Source organism: Macrotis lagotis, chromosome 1 (genome assembly GCF_037893015.1).
Source record: "Macrotis lagotis isolate mMagLag1 chromosome 1, bilby.v1.9.chrom.fasta, whole genome shotgun sequence".
Lineage (NCBI taxonomy): Eukaryota > Metazoa > Chordata > Mammalia > Peramelemorphia > Peramelidae > Macrotis > Macrotis lagotis.
The window spans coordinates 805,460,744-805,484,779 of record NC_133658.1 but is presented as its reverse complement, the minus strand read 5'-3'; the positions used below and the strand labels follow the sequence as shown (position 1 = coordinate 805,484,779).

At 35.6% G+C, this 24,036-nt stretch overlaps 1 protein-coding gene across 4 annotated transcripts in view; it reads left to right on the top strand.

Moving 5' to 3' along the window:
- NARS2 (asparaginyl-tRNA synthetase 2, mitochondrial) overlaps window positions 1-24,036 on the top strand; it is a 195,255-nt gene that overhangs the window by 16,400 nt on the left and 154,819 nt on the right. The window contains exons 1-4 of one of the 4 annotated variants that reach the window (XM_074216992.1): window positions 1,187-1,259; window positions 1,407-1,553; window positions 10,954-11,094; window positions 21,817-21,897. In XM_074216992.1, coding sequence (XP_074073093.1) covers window positions 1,524-1,553; window positions 10,954-11,094; window positions 21,817-21,897 — 252 coding nt within the window. In that variant the 5' untranslated portion in view covers window positions 1,187-1,259; window positions 1,407-1,523. Of the gene's footprint in view, window positions 1-831; window positions 953-1,186; window positions 1,260-1,406; window positions 1,554-10,243; window positions 10,378-10,953; window positions 11,095-21,816; window positions 21,898-24,036 lie in introns of those variants that run through there. The other 3 variants (XM_074216990.1, XM_074216993.1, XM_074216991.1) reach the window with 3 other exon arrangements.

Sequence of the window (24,036 nt, the reverse complement as noted above, 5' to 3'; positions counted from 1 at the left end):
CCCTTTACTTTTTTTGCCCATGCAAGTCTATCTATATTCATGGGGGGAGGGGTATTTTTGTTTACTTGTAAACAAGAATATTTTATTAATGTAAAAAAAATTAGTACAAAATGAGAATAAAAAATAAATTTAAAAAAGTGACTGATTTCAAAGGAGGACATAATCAGTGCTTCAGGTTCATGAAATGGAATGGTCTAAGCATGCATCCATGCACCAGACTTGCCCAAGAAGTGCTTGTGGTCAATGACAGACGAGAGCACAGGCAAGAGTGCAGTCAGAGCCTCTCCTAAGACAATGATTTATCATCAAATACAGATAAAGGCATGCTAATGGATGGGAGTTTTGACAGTGATGAGGAATTGTATCGATTTTATGATGAATAAAACTTGAGCTCAATAATTTTATGTAATACATTTTTTTTTCCAAATTTCAGGCCCTAAAATTAAGGTGCATCTTATACATGGGGAATTATGGTATATGCCCTCAAAAAATAAAGTTATAAAATTCAAACTTCATCTTGGAAATACTGTTTAGTATATATTCATTTTGCCTTGGTTTCTGATTTTCATTTTAGAGTTTTATTTATTATTTGTACTCTTGGTCTTACTTAGTTGGGCAAAAGGAGGAGGACAAAGCAGTGGACTACAGCCACTACTCCCTGGCCATAGGAAATCTTGATTTTGATTAAAACTCAGTTGTTTGAAGAAATTTTTTAAAGCTTCCAGCAAGCATTAAGAAAATATTAGTGCTCTGATTATAAGATTTAAATGAACACTGACTGATGCATTATGTATAGTAAAATGACCCTGTCTTTAATTGTTTCTGTTTTAGTGATCTGAGTTTTGGGAGTTCAGTGGAAGTCCAAGGGGTACTGGTAAAAAGTCCCTACAAAAAGCAAAATGTGGAACTGAAGGCAGACAGAATTGAAGTCATTGGTCATTGTGATCCTAAGGTATGCTATTAGACTCTTGCTTGTCATAGGAACATGTTTGAAATGTTTACAACTTGCTTTCCAGTGACCTTTCTTTTAATGCACTCTTCTACAAGAACCTGGCAACTTGAAGAACACAGAGACAGCAGTACAAATAGTATAGGTGGGAAAATGTGGGAAAAATAATTGTGTTTGCTTGTGCATTTCTGTAGGATTTGTCACTATTGAAACTGGGCACTTTGACAGATGTGTCAGCTTAACTTGAATAAACAGAAACAGCAAGGGCTGGACTAGTTCTTTCAAGTTCCTGTGCACATAAATGCCTAAGGTATGATAAGCAAAAACTTTATGCAGGGAATTGATTCTTTGGGGTTTTTTTCCTAAATGTGAAATATTAATTCAGCTGGAGTTTTTGTAACAGGAAATTCTGCTTAAATGAAACTGTAGTAAATGCTTATTTCTCTCCCTAATGTAGGTTAGCTATTCAACACTTTGTAGAGAGCTGGAGAGGGATATCATCTAATATTTTGAAGATAAAAAATAAGGGAAGGAGAAGGGATATCTAATTATTTCAAGTCAGAATTTAGCTGTTATGAAGAAGACTCAAGTTAAAAGGAGTGAGGTAGGAAATTTTTAAAATCATTTTAGATAGCATCTTTATTGTAAATCAGAACTAAACTTTGTATTTTCCCCTAGTTATCAATCATATATATATATATATATATATATATATATGGCAAGAAATTCTGGTCAAATTATATAAAATTAGGTACTAAAACATCTATGAAAGACAGAAAAATATATGGAACACAGAAAATGGGATAATGATCAGTAACTTTTCTTTCCCTTTTAAAATTGTCATTCTGTCTTCATTTGATGGCTCTTTTGATTCTTGACATTTTTTGGTCCTTGAGTAATCTTCTCCTTGCTAATAATGATATGGAGGCCTAATGGTTCTTTCCATTCCCTATTATGGCACTTGAAAATAGACATGAGAGAAAGGCTGGATGTTCAATCCCAGTTTTTAGTTTATGTAGTCACTTTTCTAAGGGCTTAATTTGGTTTTGCTTTAAAAACGTGTGTGTGTGTGTGTGTGTGTTGTATCCATGAAAGTAAGTATGTATCCAGGGTTTGGGGGTCAAAAGAAAATAGATGATGGATGTTATAATTTTATTAAATTCCTTTTTGTTCCTTTGTATTGTTTTCTTGGGCATTTTTTACATTTATGTACTTCCATGGCTCATTATGATGTTGTATTTATTGAGGATTGCTACTTTAGGTCAGGTTTGGACAAGCCCTACCAAGCTGGGAAAATTTCAAGTCTACTCCTATTAAATTACTATCTCTTGTGGATGGACCACCCTCAGGAAAAGCTTATTCTCCACAATTGGATTTGGGGGTGATAGAAATTTGCAGCCACCATTACTCAAGAACACTTACTACTAAGATTTTAGTTTTCCCTGTTACATGTAAAAACAAGTTTTAACATTCATTTTTACAACTTTTGAGTCCAGCCCCTCATTCCAACCACCCCTCTAAATCCTCAATGAGAAAGCATGTAATTTGATATAGGTTAAAAATGTGTAGTCATAGGGGTGGCTAGGTGGCGCAGTGGATAGAGCACCAGCCCTGGAGTCAGGAGTACCTGGGTTCAAATCCAGCCTCAGACACTTAATAATTACCTAGCTGTGTGGCCTTGGGCAAGCCACTTAACCTCATTTGCCTTGAAAAAAACCTAAAAAAAGTGTAGTCATGCGAAAAATAGTCATGTCGTGAAATAAAACATAGACTTCCCCCTCCCAAAAAAAACCTCAAGAAAAATGAAGTCAAAAAAAGTATGCTTCATTCTGTATTCAGAAACCATCAGTTTTCTTTCTGGGGATGAATAGCATTCTTTAGCATAAGTCCTTTAGAGTTGTCTTGAGTCACAGCACTGCTAAGAAAAGCCCTTCATCCTAAAATATTTCTGTTACTTTATACACAGTATATTTCAGATTGCATCTGCTCATGTAAGTCTTTTCCAGGTTTTTGCTGAGAGCATTCTGCTCATCATTTCTTATATTAGAATAACATTCCATCATAATCACAAACCACAGTTTGTTCAGCCATTTAATAGGCATTCCCTAAATTTCCGCTTCCTTGCCACCAAAAATGTCTATCCTTATACATTATCCTTATGTATATTCTTATATACACAGATTCATTTCCTTCCTATTTTTCATCTCTTCTGTAATATAGATGTGGTAGTGGCATTGCTAGATTAAAGGGTATGCATGGTTTTATAGCTGTTTGGGCAGAGTTCCAAATTGCTTTATAGAATGGCTGAATCATTTCACAAATCCTCCAGTAGTGCATCATTTTCCCTATATCCTCTCCAACATTTGTCATTTTTTTCTTTTTGTCCTATTAGTCAATCCAATGGGTATAAGGCAGTACTCCAGAATTGTTCATTCATAGACCTTTTTTTAATATGACCATAGATAGCCTTGATAGCCCCATCTGAAAATTGTTCATATCTTTTCATCATTTATGACTTGGGGAATAGCTCTTATTTTTTTTTTAATTTTACTCAGTTCTCTGTTTGAGAAATGACTCCTTTATCAGAGAAACTTGTTTCAATATTTTTTCCCTACAGTTAGTATTGCCAAGTATATTTTCCTCCATCCTATTCCCTCCCACATTCATTTATTCTATTTTCTCTCATTCCATTCAATCTGTCCCTCCTCAGAAATGTTATGCATCTGTCTATACATTCCCACAATCTTCTCTCCCTTCTTACACCTCCCCTCTTTCTCCCATCCCTTCCCTCCTGTTTTCCTCTAGAGTAAGATTTCTATACCCAGTTGAGTATGTATGTTTTGATGAGAGTAAGGCTCATTCACTCCCCTCAATCCCTCCCCTCCACTGCAAAAGCTTTTTCTTGCTTCTTTTATGTGAATTAATTACCATTCTACTTCCACCTTTTCCTTTCTCCAAGTATATTCCTCATTCACCCATTAACTCCATCTTTTTAATATATTATTGCTTTATGTTCAACTCCCTCCTGTGCCCTATTTATATATGCTTGCTCTAACTGCCTTAATAAATGAAAAAGTTTGTGTGAGTTATCAGGATCATTTTCCCATACAGGAGTATAAACAGTTCAGCGTCATTAAGTCCCTTATGATTTCCCTCTCCTCTTTATTACTCTTTTATGCTTCACTCTAGTCTTCTGTATGAAAATCAAGTTTTCTGTTCAGGAAAGTTTGAAAGTCCCCTATTTCTTTGAATATCCATCTTTTCCCCTAAAAGTGTGCTCAGTTGATTATCAGTGGATTCTTTCCATTTCTATTTTACTCTCTATTCTTAGAATATATGGACAGTTTTCCATGATAATTACTTGAAAGAAGAGGTAGTCTAAGCTTTTTTTGACCATGATTTTCAGATAGTCCAATAATTTTAAAATAATCCCTCCTGGATCTATTTTCTAGGTCAGCTGTTTTTCCAATGAGATATTTCACATCTTCTGTTTTTTCATTCTTTTGGTTTTGTTTTATTGTTTCATGATTGCTCACAAAGTCATCAGCTTCCCTTTGCTCAGTTCTACATTTTAAGGAATTATTTTCTTCAGTGAGCTTTTGTATCTCCTTTTCCATTTGGCCAGTTTTTAAGGCATTCCTCTCATTGACTTTTCCATTTGGCCAGTCTGGTTCTTAAGATGTTATTTTCTTCAGTATTTTTTTTATGTCTCCTTCACCAAACTGCTGACTTGTTTTTCATTATTTTCTCTCAACACCCTCATTTCTCTCAAAACTCTTTATGAGCTCTTCCATGTCCTGAGACCAATTCATATTTTTCATGGAAGCTTTGGATATAGAATCTTTGACTTTGTTATCTTCTGAGTTTTTGTTTTGATCTTCTCTATCATCATAAGCAACTTTTTTGGTCAGATTTTTTTTCTTCATTTCCCCAGCCTGTGACTTGATTCTAACTCTTTGTTAAGGTAGAGCTCTAGTTCCAGGGTGGAAAGTGCAGGGTCCCAAGTTGTTGAGGTTTTGTACCTATTTTCAGAGATACTTCTAGGGACCTGCAAGTTTTCAGTTCTTCCAAGTGATATGATCTAAGGAGAGATTTTTACTACTTTCTGCCCTGTGCTCTGGTCTGTGGGTTGCCACAAACACTCCTTTCTGCCATGGAACTGAGTAGGGTCCTTGTACCCCTGGGGCAACGAAATCTGTTGTACTACTGCTCCTCTTATTCCTGGGACTGGTACCTAGAATTATGACCTAGATCCAAATATGGGCAAGGCAACAGAGTCCTTCCTGAGTGGCAGTAAAGAGACCCCTGTAATGTCCTTCTGGCCTCCTTACTGTCTGTTGCCAGAGCTCTGGAAACAGCTGCCACTGTCTCTGATTCAGTGGTTCCCAAGGACTGCTTTTGCTCTGCTGGGGCAGGGTCTGTCTCCTGAGGCCTATGTTGGAATGTGCTCCATTTTCATCCTGATGTGAAAGTGGACTTTTTCTGCTGAACTTCCAAGTTGTCCTTGGCAGCTTCTGGACTGAGTGCCCTGGAAACTGCTATCACTACCAGTGATTCAGTTTTCTACTGACTGTTCCTGGATTGCTGGGGTTGGTGCATGTCAGTGTCCCCCACTACACTGTGCTACTCTCTAACCACAGTGCAACAGATCCTTCCCACCAATCTTCCAAGTTGTCATAGGCTAGAAAATTGTTTTACTCAGTCTTCTTTGTTGGTTCTGACACTCTAGAATTTGTATAGACATTTTTTAAAGGTATTTGGAGTGATTTGGGAGAGAGCTCTGGCGAGTCCCTGCTGTTAACTGTGCCTCTCAATAAATATTATAAGATTTTTTAACAGCACTTTTTAATATTTTTCTACTGAGGAGTGGTGATCCATTCACATTGGTAGAACTAATGAAATCAAAGGTTCCTAAAATACTTAAGTGTGTGTGTGTATATATATAAATTTTTGCATATTTTTTGACTGAAAACATTTTCATATATTCTTTTTGCCTAGTGATATGAGTGGGAAGAGTTTTGTTTCAATTAACAGGCATTTATTTAGTACCTACTTTGTGCAGACGCTGTTAGGTATGAAGGAAACAAAGGTGAAAATTGATATTTAGTCTGTCTTCAAGGGAAGATGAGTTGGGGAAGGGAGATTGATATAGTTTAAGTTAGAAAATGATATCATGAACAGCTATATGAAAGAGTGATTCAAATCCCTAAGGTAGGATATGAGCTCCCAACCATTTGCTTGCTAGGTCCTTCTAGCAGGGTTAGTACTCCATCCCAGGGGTAGTCTGATACAGTTGCTTTAAAGTCCTCATCTGCTGTATTCCCCCACAATGTCAACTGTCAGTAATCACTGAGTATAATTTTTTAAATTAATAGTTTCTCTCCCTTTTGTACTCCTTGCCTTTGGAAGAAAAACAAACTGAAAACAAAGCTTTACTATATGCATAACAAATAAAATCAAGCAAAATTAATTCCCACTTTAGCCATTTCCAAAAAATCTATTTCTCTGTCTAAACCCTAAATCCATTACAACATTAGGCAACATACATCATTGATCCTGTAGAATGGTGGTTTTTCTATTGTATTGATCAGAGTTCTTAAATCTTTCAAAGTTGTTTCTTGTGTATAACTTGTTCTTCTGATGCAGTTCACTTCACGCTGTATGAACTTCCTCATACAAGTCTTCCCAAGATTCTCTGAAGTGTCATTTCTTAAGGCAAACTGTAATTGCATCACATTCAAAAACCATAATTTGCTTAGCCCTTCTTCAGTTTATTGGCACCCTCTTAGTTTCCAGTTCTTTGGTATCACAAAATCTAATTCTTTTTGACCACTGATCTTTCCTCAATATCACTTAATCAATTAACACCAATTAGCTTTTTTCTTTTTTAAAAAAAATTTATTTTATTTTTCCAATTACAACAATGGTAGTTTTCAGCATTCATCCATTTGCAAGTTTATGAGTTCCACATTTTTCTACCACCCTGCCCAACTTCCATAGCAACAACAGCAGCCTGGTAAAAGTTGTACATATGCAATTGTGTTAAACATATTTCCATATTACTCTTGTGAAAGAGGACTTAGAACTAAAGGTTAAAAAACCATGGGAAGTAAAGAAAAAACATAAGTTTTAAAAATTGAACATAGTCTGCTTTGCTCTATATTCATACTCCATAGTTCTTTCTCTGGATGTAGATGGCATTGTCCATAATAAGTCTCTCAAGATTGTCCTTCATCACTGAAATGCCAAGAGGAGCTGCATCAGTCATAGTTGGTCATTTCATTATGTTGTTGTTAATACCTTATTTCCCCAAAAATAAGACTGGATCCAAAAGATGCATTAAGGCTTATTTTCAGGGGATGTCTGGCATAGGCATCATTCCTGCAGGAATCATTATTTGATTTATTCTTCTCTCTGCAAGAAAGTTCTTCGTGTCATGGTGAGTGCTGGCTGAATTCCAGACTAGTGGGCCACCTCTCAAAGCTAGTGGCAGCATTAAATAGACCTACTTCCTTATAATTGCTTGTGTGCACCAGTCTTTTTCAGTTTCAAGGACATAAATGCATGAAACACATTCAGTCTCATCGTTCTTACCTTTAGTAGTGATTAGAGATGGAGCTTTCTTTTCACCCAGATGTTATCTTTTTCACACATTGTTGGTGCCTTATGTCTGCACTCCTGTTGGTCATTGGCATAGTGCCAGCTTGGGTATTTCAAATAATTATAATTTATGTTATCAATTGTTTTAAGTATTAGTGTCAGCAATATTTATTTATTTTTAATTGTATATTAATATTGTTACTATTTTACAATTAAATATATCCACTGTGTGTTGCAATGGACATGCTATATGAGCCTGTCTGGCTAATGATCTTAAATGGGGCTTGTTTGGGGATAGAACTTATATTATGAGCATCCTGAAAAATCATGTTAGGGCTTATTTTCTAGGTGTGTCTTATTTGGGGGGAAATATGTACATTATGTAGAATGTTCTCTTGATTCTGCTCATTTCACAGAGCATCAGTTTATATAAACCTTTCCAGGCTTTTCTGAAGTCATGATTTCTTACAGAACAAGTAGTAGTCCATAACATACATATACCAGAACTTGTTCAGCCTTTCTCCAATTAATGGGTACACCCTCAGTTTCCAATTCTTTACCAATACAAAAAGAACTACAAATATTTATAGCAGCTCTTTTTGTAGTGGCAAAGATTTGAAAACTGAGGGGATGCCCAACTTTTTCCAAAGGAATATTTACTGAGAAGATTCAGTAGCTGCTGGTAGAATACTTTGAATGAAACCAGGGGCCCACTCCCCTTGACCACCTTAGTTCCTGGGAAAAGTGGACTCAAACATCAAGTAGTGGCAACCAACATTCTTTCCACCATGTTAATTTCTAGATATAACACTCCTTTCCTGGAAGGACAGGTATTTGACTGCTAGTGCTGGCTAGTGCCAGCTAGGTTACTCCTCAGAATTGGCGTTTCACAAGTATTCGGTGCTTGAGTTCTGTTATGGATTTAAGTGGCTGAATTTCTGGTGACTCTTGGTTTCTCAAAGCTCACAAGGTCAAAATCTGGTCTAGTCTGTTTTAGATACTCATTTAAGAGCAGCTAGATGACATAGTGGATAAAGCACTGGCCTTGGAGTCAGGAGGACAGGAGTTCAAATCTAGCCTCAGACACTTGACACTTACTAGCTGTATGACCTTGGGCAAGTTCCTTAATCCTGACTACTAGGTCCTGGAGATAAAATTAATAAAAAGAAAGACAGTCACTGGCCTTAAAGAACATATCTAATTGATTGGGGCTGGGGGTAGAGGTGGCAATAACACAAGAAACTGAGACTGAAGAAAGAAGAGGTAACTTGGATTCAAGATTACTTGACATCTGGTGAGCAAGAGGGCCTGGGACCTTTCCCCATATAGAGGTTCTTAACAGTTCTTCCTCATTTGAAAACCTCTAGAGAAGAGACAGAGCTTTTATCTGTTCAAGACTTTCATTTTCACACTTAATTCTAGCTCTGAAGCCAATTAAAAGCTTCTTCACCTTTGAAGCAAAAAGGGAAAGACACCTCTGTCATATCACACATTTCCTGAAGCAAACTCAACATACTTTCACATGGGTTGGTATTTAGACAGAGCATATTGCACATTAGCCAAGTACTGGGTCCTCTTTAGCCATTTCCCCTGATAATTATGATAAAAGAAAATGCAAATCCAAATAACCCTGAAGTTTTTTACCTCATACCCAGTAAACTGACAAAAGAAGGAAAGTCAGTGGAAGAGAGTGAGGAGAAAGAAAAGCACATGAATGCATTATCTGTAAAGTTATGTATTAGTAAAAACCATCCTGGAAAAAAAGTTTGGAATTAGATTAATATGTCCAAACCCTTTAACTCCAATATTTCACTACTAAGCAATGTAAAAAAAAAAAAAAGCTTCTTAGACAATAGAATATTTATAGCAGCACTTTTTGTGTTTTTTTACCAAGAACTGAAAACTACTAAGGCCAATCATTTGGGAAGTGGTTAAACAAATTGTGGTTTGAGAAAGAAATGGAATAGTACAGTACTATAAGAAATGATAAAATAATACAGAGAAGTATAGAAAGATGTAACATGAATTGATGGCAAAGGAAGAAAGCAGTGCAAAAAAACCCAAAACCCTAAAACTGTATAAAAATTTGAGGAAACCACAAAATAAACTAAACAAAATGTTGAAAAAACTTTAAGACCAAGCATGAAGAAATGGGAGAAGATACTGTCCCCCCACTTCTTTGCAGAGATTAGGGCCCACAAAAAAGCATCAGATTTTTTTAGTGTGTTAATTGGTTTTGCTGAATTATCTTTTCTTCCTCTTTTTATTTGAATGAAATTCTTGTTAAAAAATATCAGTAAAAGATGTTCTTAAAAAAAGAAAATAATGATGTACATAGGAGAATCAATATTGTGGCAATTCTAGGATGGAGAGGTCACCCATAACTAGAGAAATCAGAAAATAGTTGGCAACTGCAAAATTTGGTGGCACCTTAGTTGTATTTTGAGGAAGGGGAAAATACCAGTGTATGGACTTTTAAAAGGAGGTGAGTCAGAAATAGAGTACAATAAGTCTAAAGGATAGGGGAGATAGAAAAATGTTTTTTGTCCCTTATTTTCAAAAAAAACACGACTTCAGGGAAGTGATGCCATGACAAGCCCGTGAATTGAATTTGAGTGACGAGGGCTGTGTTAAGTCACCAGCCTCACTTTCTCTTCTAGAGCCACCTGGGTCCTGTGGCCAAATTTGAATCAGGATGACTGGAGATAGCCCTGGATGCGAGGTCACACAGCTACTAAGAGTCAAGTGTCTGAGATTGGATTTGAACTGTTTCCTTCTGACTCCAAGGCCAGTGCTCTATCCTCTGCGCCATCTAGCTGCCTATGATGGTAAAAAAAAAAATAGATCTAGGAACAGCGTGTCTATTTTACCTAGAACTTTTATAGCTCCTGAAAAGGGTTACTGTGAAAAAAGGTCAGAAAGTAAAGTTGGAGTCATGCTGTATAGCCTTGAATGCTAGGCATGAATATTTGTAATTTGTCGTGTAAACATCAGAAAATTTTTAAACATTTAGTTGTAGTATTTGGACAAAAAAAAATATTTTCTAGGACAGAACTTTAAAAATAAATCTTTACAAGTCAGCAGTAGTAAAGACCATTTCATTCAGTAGTTTTAAAATTGTCATATAGAAGATGGTGTTCATTTTAACACCATGAGTATGAAATGGGTTTTCAGCAATGTTTTAGGTGATGTTATTGAACATCTGCAAATGTGTATGAGGCCCTGTAGAAAAAAACAAACCAAGGAATTGGAATTACAGTCAATCCTATTTTAAAAAGGGAAGAAGGCAGTCTTCTTAGTTTGGAACAATAAAAACAACATCACTTCTGAAATGTTCTGAGAACTGATTTAATGAGAACAATCCTTTCTCCATTATCTCATTTGTTTTTACTGTTCTTTGGCAGGCATTCCCTTTTAAGTACAAGGAGAGGTATCCTCTGGAATATGTTCGACAATATCCTCACCTTCGGTGTAGGACCAATACCCTGGGCTCTATTCTGAGGGTCCGCAGTGAGGCTACAGATGCTATCCATTCATTCTTCAAGGTAATTTTACTTTTGAAGTTTGATTGATCTTCCTTTTTATTCATTTCTCTGAGATAAGTTTAAAAATGTTTTCTTGAATTAATCTGAAGTCTCCATATCAGATATAAAATCCAGTGTTTGACTGTATGATCTCATCCTCCCTTTCCATTCTTCTCACACTTTACTCCAGCTATGTAATCGAGCAATACCAGCTTTCTTGATTTTGCTCACACATGACATTGTCTTACTCGTGCTTGTGTGTTACCCAATCATTTACATCTCTGTGTCTTTTCACTGTCCATCTTCCATTCCCGGAATGCTCTCCTTCTCTTGGGACTCCACTCAAACCCTGCCTTCTGCAATGGACTTTTACGAGTCTCTTTCTCCTCCCTACTGCCTGGGCCTTATTTCTGAGATGATCTCCACTTTACTCTCCCTAGATATTTTGTCTGTACATAGTTGTTTGCATCTTGTCTTCCCCATTAAAATGTGAGTCCTTGTGGATATGAAGTATTTTCTTATATTCTTGTGTATTTCCAGTGCTTAGCAAAATTCCTACTACCTAGAAAGCACATATGCTTAACTTGATAATTTTACTAATAATAAGTAAGAACTTGCATTTATTTAATGTGTTGATGTTTATAGTGTATTTTAGATTAATTATTCAATTTAATTTTCATACCTTTTAGAAATACTCCATTTTAGAGATATGAAAATAGAGTTGGATGTACTAAGTGACTTGTTCAAGGTTACTTGACTAGCATAAGCAGACCTTGAAGCCATTCCAGTATCACAATTTCATATTTGGAAGGAATCCCACCAGCCAGCCAGTCTAAATTGCACCTGAAAAAGAATTCCCACTACAACATACCCACTAAATGATCATCCAGCATTGTCTTGAATGCCTCAAGTGAATGGAAATCCAGAATCTTCTTTGGACACCCATTCCTCCTTCACATGATTCTTTTCATTCTTAGAAGTTTTTCCTGCCATCAAGCCTAAATTTGCCTCTTTGAATTTTCTATTCATTACTCCTAGTTTTTTTCCAGTGGGACCAGACAGAACAAATCTTATCCCTCTTCTCTATAACAGTCTTTCAAATGCTTAAAGAAAGCTATTATGTACCTCCTTTGGCTTTTTCATATCCAGGTTAAATGTGCTCAGCTCCTTTAATATGTGGCTCATGTAGCCTGGAATTGATGTCCTTCACCACCTTCCCCTAGATGCTCTCCAGGTTATCATTGTCTTTTCTAAAATGTAGTACCTTTAACAGTTCACAGTACTCCAGATATGTTCTGACTAGAGCAAGTTCAAAAGGACCCTCACCTCCTTATTCCTGGAAGCTCTTTCTCACTCAATACAGAGCTTGAAGTCCATCAAAACCCACAGATAATTTTCAAAAAGGCTGTTATCCTTCATCCTCTTATATTTATAAAACTGACTTCTTGGACATTTATTCTTATTCATTTTGTCTTATTCGATTCAGACCAATTTTCTAGCTGATCATGATTTATCATCCAGTGTGTTAGCTATCTGTCCTACCTTTCTGTCTTTACTTTTTTCCTTACCATTGTTTAAAAATAATATTAACACAGGGACTATTCACAGATCTCTGGGACAACACAACTGGATACCACTTCCTGTGCAAATGTACATCCATATAAATGTATATTATATATACATATATATTTTGTCTCCCCTGGTAGAATGTGTGTTCCTTTAGAAGAAAGACTGTTTGATTTCTGTCTTTGGATTTTCAGTCCTGGGTACATAGCAGGTACTATAACTATTAATTAGTAACAAAGCATTGATAAATGCATTTTGACTGATTGAAACATTAATCACTACTATTTGAGTCTAGTCATTTAACCTGTTCACAATCAATCTAATTTTACTATTGTCCAGACTTATCTTTCCATCTGTTGCATTAGAACTTGACCTTGAGGGTGATGACTTACGTTTTTGTCTTTCTTTGTATTCCCACTTCTTTAGGGTTAATGTAGAGCCTTTTCTTAAATAAGCTATGTCAGATCCAATTTCTAACACTTTGAATAGTATTTCTTATGCTTGTTATTTGACAGAATAGTATGAAATGTTTTATCAGAAGCTTCACTAAAATCTAGGTAAACTAAAACTATAGCATCTCATCGATCAATTTCTTTAGCCATACTGTCAAAAAAAAATAGGATTAATCTAGTAAGACTTATTTTTTGATGATGCCAAACTAGTTTTTTGTGATTACTGCTTCTTTTTCAAGGTGGTTCAATAACCATCTCTAATGACTGACTAGTCTAAACTCAGAAAATCTCATCACCAGAAGGTTGGCCACAGCATTCTTTTTTTTTTTAGGCTTTTTTGCAAGGCAATGGGGTTAAGTGGCTTGCCCAAGGCCACACAGCTAGGTAATTATTAAGTGTTTGAGGTCAGATTTGAACTCAGGGACTCCTGACTCCAGGGCCGGTGTTCTATCCACTGCACCACCTAGCTGCCCCCACAACATTCTTTTGGTCAGACTTATTCTTTAAACCATCTCCCAAGGCTTGATCTTGATTCTTGATCTTTTTTGTGTAATTGACCTGTTTGACAGTCTGACATAACCCGTGGACTCCTGATCAGAAAAATGTTTCCTTTGTCCAGTTATTAAACTATTTTTTTTAATAAAAATGAATTCAAAAGACCTTGGTTTAAGAATCTTGTTTTAAGGTGTAATTTTTTATAGATAAAGGGATATCAGCAGTATTGAAGTAAGCATTATTACCCTCTTCTTTGGATGGAGAAAAAGGAGAGTGGAAAAGGAATAAAAGGAATTCAATTGGCATATCTCTTTTTATTTTCACTTGCCCACAGTTGCTCCAGGAACTAAGGTTTTTTTATTTTTATTTTTGAGATAATATTTAGTTTTCCTTTTTTAAGAAAATCAGGACATTTTCATTCTCTATGCTTGTGGCCCCTCTCTTGTTCTTTACATTTTTCACATATCACTGATAGTGGTTCAGAAAACACATGGTACTTTTTATTTTCAGTACCTGATGATGTAGTTCCATCTAGGGCAGGTGACTTGAATTTATCAAAAGTGGCTAAGTGCTCTTCCATGATCTTATGTGAGTTCAGTTCCTTATCAGTCTTTTTTTGTTTTCTTTCCAGTTCAAACATCATTTACCCTGGCAGAGAAACAGAAGCAATTCTCTGTTGTTAGTTGTCATGGTTTCATCTGTCTTGAGCCCTGCTCCTGTCCTTTCCCTGAGCCTTGTCTTTTTCTCCAATATGGCTTAGATTCTTAGCTTTCCTCACCAGACTTTCTTCATTCAAATTATCACACTCCTCATTCGAATTATCACAATATTTTTTATAAAACTCTTTAAAGATTCAAGCTTTTGTATTAATTATCTCCTGTTGCCTTACCTTGCTTACATATTCTTTACACGTCTTTTTTTTTTAGGGTTTTTTTTTTGTTTGTTTTGCCAGGCAAATGGGGTTAGTGGCTTGCCCAAGGCCACACAGCTAGGTAGTTTTTAAGTGTCTGAGGTCAGATTTGAACTCAGGTACTCCTAACTCCAGGGCTGGTGCTCTATCCACTTCGCCACCTAGCCACCCCTTTTAAATATCTTTTGTTTTGTTTTGTTTTGTTTTTTAGGTTTTTGCAAGGCAAACGGGGTTAAGTGGCTTGCCCAAGGCCACACAGCTAGGTAATTATTAAGTGTCTGAGACCGGATTTGAACCCAGGTACTCCTGACTCCAAGGCCGGTGCTTTATCCACTACACCACCTAGCCACCCCCCTTTTACATATCTTTTAAAGATAAAGTTGATCATTGAGTCTCCTGTGCATCCATATTGGTCTTTCGGAATTTTCCCCACTATTTTTCCTCCTTGGAATTTTTTTTCCTTTTTCCTTCAATATTGCTTCTTGAATGTTTCCCTCCCTCCCTGAATAATTGTCTTGCCCAAGGTCATACAACTAGGCAATTATTAAGTGTCTGAGGTCTGATTTGAACTCAGGTCCTCCTGAGCCAGTGCTCTATCCCCTGTGCCACCTAGCTGCCCCTCCTTCAGCTATTCTTAATACACTTTTGAAATCTGATCTCCAAGTTCTAGGGTGCACATGAGTAAAATTTCTGATTTTCTTCTCTATCACAAATTTTAGAAGAGAATTGTGTCTTCTGCATTAATTTTCCATCATTTCCACCCTAGCAGTCAACACCTTCATGGTGGTGAGAATTCAGATCCAAAATAGAATTTACCCTTAATTGTTTCATCACCTTTTAAAGGATGAAATTATTATTAAAGTCAAAAAGTTGTTAGTGGTCTGTTTTATTTTCTGAAAGTTACCAGTAAATATCTGGATACTTAAAGTTCCCTATTACTTTTATGCCTCAGGTTTATGATAATTTCTTCAACAAAAGCTTCATTTCTTCTTTCTAGGTAGTAATAGAATGTGATAAAAAAAACTTCATTTATTCCTTCATTATTCTTAATTCAACTGCTTTCCACCATGTTTTGTGTCTTCTCCCTCCCTTCTGAGTTTCCTTAAGTGAGAATACCTTCTTAAGATTATTTCCTTCAAATGAATATACATCTTAATATTACTTATATAATAGCTCCCTCTGCCACTTCTCTGCCCTAGGTATCTTATTTTCTTCAAATATCACCATAGCAATATTATACTGCATGAGTCTCACACCTTAAATTTGTGAGGTCTAATTTATCTCCTTATTTTAAACCTGTAATTTATCTTACTTGTTTCCAAAATTTGGGGCATTTGTGCATAACTGATGGAAACTCTGGAGTCTACAACTGACTACTTTCTTAGATTGTGCCTCCTGTGAGTTTCTGGTCTTAATAGCATTCTCCTTACATTGTTCTTTCTCTTTTTGTTTAGTAGGTATATTTGTTACTATGTTGGCATATATTTATTATCCTTAGGCCTAAACAAAATGTGTGTGTATGTGTGCAGGAATGTGTCCAAGTAGCACTACCACAGGTTGTGATTTAATTGAATACGTGTTGGTGTGCACAGCTATTTATTGGGTACTAAAGGATTTTGGAAGAAAAAAAAACATGGAAACCATAGTTCTTACTATTTTAAGACCATAGTTCTGCTGAAGTAATCTAGACCACAGGTACTTTGTCTTGGACAGTTTTATATTTCAAATAACTTTTGCAAAGAGAAGTGCAGTACAAGAAAATGTAGGTTAGCTAGGGTGGAAACCTATGGTAAGAACTCATGGGAATGATGAAGAGAAAGAGATAGTTTACCTGGGATTAGAGATTATCCAGTCACCCAGGGATGAGGGACTCCCTGTGTCAGTGTTGATTCTATAGAAGACATAGAGAACCATGTCATTCAGTTCAAAGTAAAGAAATTGATATTTCCTTTTGGATTTTCTGTGTTACTATTATAAATTATGTATGATCTGTCAGTGTTAACCAATTTAACATGGCCTTCCCCTATAACCTCCTTTATATCTGAAAATTAATACAATCTCAGTCTAGCCATAGTCCTTTTAAGGCTATTGTAGAATCCTTTCTTAATTAAGGTGCATCAGATCCAACTTCTAAAGTTGTGATATTATATGCAGTTCAGAGATGTGGCGTGGGAGGGGAGACAGAGGAGGGAGAGATGAGCCTCCCCTGTGCCTCACCTCTTATTTATACTTGTTTAATGTGCACAGTTCCTTATACCTGGCACATGCTTATTGTTTGCATCATGAATATGTGGAGTATGCACTCAACCCCTGGCAATCAGAGATTCCTCCTCTGCTTTTACCCTCACAGCAAGTCCCTGATGCTATCTGAAGAGAAAAAATCTTTTAATCAGATCAGCCTAAAGAAAAATTCACATGAGATACTGTCACTTTATCTTGGTTTTAGAATATCTTTTGATATGAATTCACTATGCCTCTCCTGACTGCCATATGGATTTTTAGCAGTTTCTTGAGGCACACGCACACAGAAATTTTGGTTAAGGTCTAAAAATAATCTTCCCATATGGCATCAACCACTGATAAAGTGCACCTGTTGTTTAGAAAGATGCATGCAATTTTTTAGCCACTAGGTGGTGGTCTGCAGTTTTATAACAACCCTCTTAAAGAATTGAGTTAGGACTTTTATTAAAGAAGACAACAGACTTACATACATACTACCTGAATACTACACATACACACTTAATACATATATGTATATATGCATTTATATACATAATATCTAGATTATATGTATATATGTGCATATTTCCTTATAATAAAAACTTTTAAAATGCACTACCTTATCTCTACTTGTTGAATTGTTAAATTCCTTTTCTTCCTTTAAGGCCCAACTCAGGTGCCATCTTCTCTATGAAGTTTTCCTTGATTTCCTTCTAGCTTAATATAATCTCTTTTACTCAGATTTTCCTAGAAAATATTTCTTGGAACCTTTTTTTTTCTGTCACATTCTATTTTGCATCTTTTTTTTTTGTATCCAGATCATTTCTTCTAGAAGAAATAAAATTTCTTGTGAGTAGGAATTGTTTTCTTAATAGCTTCTTGTATAGTAGGAAACTGATAAATGATTATTTAGTTGAATTGTTGATTGTTTCTAAAATTTCCTTTGCAGTCAATTTAGAACTCAAACAAGCAGACTGGAAAGAATTTTGTCTATAATATGAATAACCTCTGAGTGAAGCTTTTGATAAATTTTCCTTTTTGAGTAAAACATGTGAGTTATAATGACTTTTTTTACTCCTATTATGTTTCTTAACTGTGTTTTTGATAGTTAGCAAATGTTAAGGCCTTACCCTGTTACACATGAACACTTATGCCCCATTTTTCCTCTCTTAGGTTGTGTTTTTTTTCTTTTAGCCTTTTTCCCTCCTGGTGCCTTTAGTTTGCCAATGGCATCTGGGTGTTTTTTGTCTTTACCAATGGTTCTTAAATCTTAAATTTTTTTTAACCTTTGCTAGAAAAATAAATAGCATGGGATGATTAAACCTGTGGACCCCATTTTTTTCATTTTGAAGATTCATAATTTGGTCAGTAGAATGTGCCGGAGCTTGTGTTCTGCTGTTGTAACTTAAAGGGAACATACCATTCTCTCCATACTAGAGGTGAACCTAGGTATACAGAATAATTTCTATTACTTGTGAATTTATAAAGAACCTAAATGATGCTTTACAAGGCTTACAGTATTTTTTCTTATGTCTTTGAGCATTCATGAATTGGAAATTTTATTTTGCTTTAGTATATTTCCTTTCTTCTTTCCTCAGAGTTCTTCATTTTCTTTGTTTAGTATTTTTTGAGTTTACAGGTGATTGTAGGAATAAATGATTTCTATCCATACGTTTTGGTCCCAGGAGATAAAAAATTTTATGTAGTAATATTATTGATTATATCTCATTTGTTTCTTCAAAATTTATAGCATTTCTGAATGTATTGCACTCATATTTAGTACTATTTAAATACTTTTCTGAGACTCAAACTTTTTCTCTTATTATTTACTAAGTTCCATCATAGGAAAGATAGTTGACTGAATCCATTTTGCTTGCCCCTCAAATATTTGAATTCACTTTGTTTTGAAAGGAGACGGAAACTAAGAGATCCTTTTTCATTATTTCCACCCATTCTGTAGCTGAAAATTTGTGTCATTTTTATTCATTTATTTATTTTATTTGTTTGTCATGGAATAAAGCTATACTCTGCCTTTTTTTGTAGAATGAATTCATCCTTTCCTTACCTTTCAGGAGTGTTTGTGTTCTCCTGCCTAATCTGTGATCTATCTGCATCCCTAGTCAGGATAAGAAGAGCATAACCTTGGGGTTTCTGGGTTGTTTTAATCCCACTTGCATTATCTTACTGTAGCTTTTGTGGTTCACTAATGGAATATTGTCAGACTTTTGATCTGTGAGGTTGTGTTGGGCGCCTCAGTAATGGATGCATCTAGGCACTGATACTCAGGCTCTTCTTCAGGCCAAAGGAAGTCTCTGTGTATAGAATGTATTGCTAACAGTTTAATGCTTGAGTCTTCTCACAAATCATGGCTGACTTTTTCATTGCCTGTTTGTTTCTTTACTCTGCTAATTTTCCTACTGGTTGATGGTTCATATCCATGCAACATACAATTTCCTGAATACCATAACACGTTGATAAGTTCACAATGACGTAGACAACTTTACCATGTACCTGCCTTTATTATTAGTGATTTAATGTTTGTACATCTGCTTTTCCTGACTCTGTTATAAAATTTCTGTAATGTTTGTAAATCTTTTAAGGTTTACTTTCTTTAAAACTCTGTAGGTAGGTGAGGTAGGTAGGTCCTATGATTCCTATATACAAATGAAGGCACCAAAGTTCAGGGAGTTTAAGTGACTATCAGTATCACAGAACAAGTGGCACATGATGACTAGAATCACATCTTCTGACTCTCAAGTTGAGTGCTTTTTTTTTTTTGACCACACTGTTTGAAAATACAGACTGTAGCTATACACTTCTTATAAATAACATTTAGATCCTGGCAGTTGAAGTAGGCAGTATGGAAAAAAGGAAAGCATCCCTTTTCGCCCTCCCCCCATTCTCTAGGAGACAAGAAAAAAAGGATAGCAACAGCTTCCAAAAGTAGAAAGTATCAATAATAACCTGAAAAGTGCTCAAAATTAATAATAGAAACAAAAGTAGAAAGTATCAATAATAACCTAAAAAGTGTTCAAAATTAATAATAGAAATAAAATATGTTTACAGAATGACTAGCAGTTAGTTATGGAGGCAGCTAGATGGTTCACTAGATTAGAGTGTTGGACCTGGAGTCAGGAAGCTCAAATACAATTTTAGACACTCTAGCTGTGTGACCCTGGGCAAGTCACTTAACCTCTGTTTACTTTAATTCACTGGAAAAGGAAATGATAAGTGGCATCTTTGCCATAAAAAACCCAGAGTCACAAAGAGTTAGACATAACTGAACAACAACAACCATAAACCAGTTATTATTAATAATGGAATTGACTGTGATTTCCCTATAAAGATGGATAAATTTGAAGAATTCAGAGAAAGATGGGAAAGACATATAAATTGATGCAGAGTGAAGTTAGCAGAACTAAAAAAATAATAAACACAGTGATTTTTCCAGTGTTAAGTCAACATGTAGTGATGGCTGTTGATGTTGTTGAGTTGTTTAAATTGTGTCCAACTCTTCTTGACCCCTTTTGGAGTTTTCTTGGCAAAGATACTAGAATAATTTGCCATTTCCTTCCCCAGCTCATTTTATAGATGAAGAAACTGAGGTTAAATGAATTTTCCAGGGGCGGCTAGGTGGTGTAGTAGATAAAGCACTGGCCTTGGATTCAGGAGTACCTGGGTTCAAATCCAGTCTCACACTTAATAATTACCTAGCTGTGTGGCCTTGGGCAAGCCACTTTAAGCCATTTGCCTTACAAAAACCTAAAATGAATGAATGAATGAATTTCCTAGGGTCACACAACTAGTCTCTGAAACCAGATTTAAACTCAGGAAGATGTCTTCTTTAAAAAAAATAAAAGATTTTATTTATTTTGAGTTTTACAATTTTTCCCTTAAACTTGCTTCCCTCCTCCCACCCCCCCAACAAAAGGCAGTCTGTTAGTCTTTACATTGTTTCCACAGTTATACATTGATCTAAGTTGAATGTGATCAAAGAAATCATATCCTTAAGGAAGAAAAATAAGGTATAAGAAATAGCAAAATTATATATTAAGATAACGGGTTTTTATTTTAATTAAAGGTAATAGTCTTTGGTCTTTGTTCAACTCCACAATTCTTTCTGGATTCAGATGGTTGTCTCCATTGCAGATAGCCCAAAATTGTGCCTGATTCTTGCATTGATGGAATGAGCAAGTCCATCAGGGTTGATCATCACTGCCATGTTGCTGTTAGGGAATACAATGTTCTTCTTATTCTGCTCATCTTGCTCAACATAAGTTCATTCAAATCCTTCCAGGCTTTACTGAATTCCCAAGATGAGTCTTCTTGACCCTAGGCCTAGTACTCTTATCTACTGTACCACCTAGTTGCTAGCAATAGTGATGGCAGAAGTAGTCAAATATTGTTATCACTGTTTTGCAAAATTAAAGGATCCAGTCCTACTTTTTGTTAACAACTTACAACATCTGGGAAATGTGTAGTAAGGGTATTTATTTGGCAGTTTTTGGTAAGTGTGGGTTGTATCAAAAGAATATGTATCAATGAATTTAAGTGACCTAGAAAATAGGAGACCTGGATCCAAGTCCTGACTATGACTTTAATTAGCTTGGTCACCTTGGACAAGTCATTTCTCCTAATTTAGGTTTCAACCTTTTTCATCTCTAAAACTACAGATATGGCTTAGATCAATAGGGTTAAACTAAAATAAAGATGTGGGCCACTAAATCATTAAAGGATCTTTGAGGACCACATGTTAATGCAGTCTAAAATATAATTTATCTATGTTTCATTGTATTTTTTATTTATTTTGTTAAATATTTCCCAATTATATTTTTTATCTGGTTTCACTGATTTGTTTGATACCTCTTGTCTAGATGATATCTAAATTCTTTTCCCAGTTCTGCAGTTTTTTGTTATGTTATATTGTGCATTAATAGTCACTTGTGGGTATTATTTTTGTTGGGGAAGGTTCTCCATTTAATTAGAGTATGATTTAACATTCTTGTCTTGTGGCTTTTATGTTATTAATAACTAGACTCATGCTCTTATAATTGTCTTTTAATAAATATCTACTAGAAAATATTTTTTTTTCTATTCCAGACTAATGGCTACATACATATTCACACCCCAGTGATCACATCAAATGATTGTGAAGGAGCTGGAGAACTCTTTCAAGTTGAAGTAAGTTGTGCTTCAGAATGTGAAGGTCACATTGACCTTTGTAATTTTCAACTTTCACAATTTGTTTTGAAGGTATTGGAAGTACTTTGAGGTAAGGCCCATTATAGTAATAGCTTATACTTAAATAGCTTTTTTTGTTTTTCAGAATACTTACCTATGTTCTCCTTTAATGCTGATGGTAGCTTGTGGGTTAACTAATGAAAGTATTATCCCCATTTTACAGATGAGAACTAGAACTTAAAGAGGTAGTCTTGATTTCCTAAAAGTCAACCTAGTCAGAGCTGAGATGTGAACTTGCGGCTTTTCTTAATTAGTTATAGTGCCAAGTATTATTCTAGACACTGAGGATACAAATGCATAATCAAGCAGTCTCTGCCCTCAAGGAGGTTATATTCCATCTGGAGAAACAATCTATACAAATGTATATTCAAATTTAATACAGGTTAATGGGGGAAAGTAGGAATTAATATCTTGGGGATAAGGAATGAAATCAAGCAGAAACTGGGATTTGAGTTGAGCTTGGAAGGAAACCACAGACTTTAAGAGGTGCAATTGAGGAGGGAGAGTACATCCCAGGCATGAGATATATAGTCAGCAAAAAGCCATAAAGATGGGACATACAGTATCTTGTGCGAGGAACAGCTAGGAAGCCAGTTTGGTACATGAAGGAGGAAGTAATGTAAAACAAGACTTGAAAAAATGTGAAGGGCTTTAAGTGCTTCATAGAAAAAAAAATTTTTTTTGCTCCTAAAGGCAGTGGGAAGCCCATAGAGTTGATTGGTTATGGGAATAGCAAGTCACCTCTGCATTAGGATATATTAAGGGACTAAATTAGGACCAGTCACTGCAGCAATTTGTATGAAAGTTATTTGTGTGAGTTCTAGAAGTTTAAAATGAGAAGGTTTGATCAGATGGATACCCCTACCCATTTCATTTCCTAACTTTATCAACTGCAGTCCAAATGAGTAATTGTGTAGTAATTCGATGTCTGTAATTGAGAAGGGAAATGGAGAAAACCCATACACAGGTCAGATGTGTCCAAGAGATTTATTAAATGATATTTCATCCAGCTGATTGAGACCTCAGGAGAGCTGGGGACAGGAAGGGTGCTCCATTCTTCCAACTTTATGTAGATTTTGTCTTAATTTTATGTAATCAGAAATGCTGATTTTATCTTCTTTGATACTTCCATCCTTTATTGGACCATGAACTCCTTTCCTACCTGTAGATCAGAAAAGTAGTTTCTTCCTTCCTTGTATCTCTTATTTGTTTATGATGTCAGCCTTTATTTCTAAGACATGATATGCTTAGAGTTAATCTTTGTACATGGCAGAAGATGTTTGTCTATATCTAGTTTGTGCCAGATTCTTTTCCTGGAGTCTTTGTCATGGGTCCATTCTTATGGAGCCCACTCTTCATGTCCTTGGGAGAATTTCTAAGAAATTTTTCCTTGAATAGGTGGTTAAAGTTCATATAGAAAACAAAGGTGTCAAAATTTGTTCATGGCTCAAATTTCTGATTTTACCCTTACTTCTCCTGTGCCAATCTTAAGACTCTAGAGCAGTATTTTTTTTGTTATGTTCTTTAATTTTTTTCAGTTACATGCAAAAATAGTTTTCAACATTCATCTTTTTGTAAGCTTTTGAATTCCATATTTTTCTATCATTCTCTCTTCCCTACCCCCTCCCCATGGCAGCAAGCAAATTGATACAATAACAATCGTGGTTTTTGTTTTTGTTTTTTTAGGTTTTTGCAAGGCAAATGGCTTAAAGTGGCTTGCCCAAGGCCACACAGCTAAGTAATTATTAAGTGTCTGAGACCGGATTTGAACCCAGGTACTCCTGACTCCAGGGCCAGTGCTTTATTCACTGTGCCACCTAGCTGCCCCGATACAATCGTGTTTAACGTATTTCCTTATTAGTCATGTTGTGAAAGAAGAATTAGAACAAAATGTAGGAAAAAACCATGAGAAATAAAGAAAAAACATAATAGTCGTTTTAAAAAGTCATCATTTTTTGTTTGTTTGCAAGGCAATGGAGTAAATGATTTGTCCAGGATCACACAGCTAGGTAATTATTAAGTGTCTGAGGGTGGATTTGAGCTCTGGTCCTCCTGACTTCAGGGCTGGTGCTCTATCCA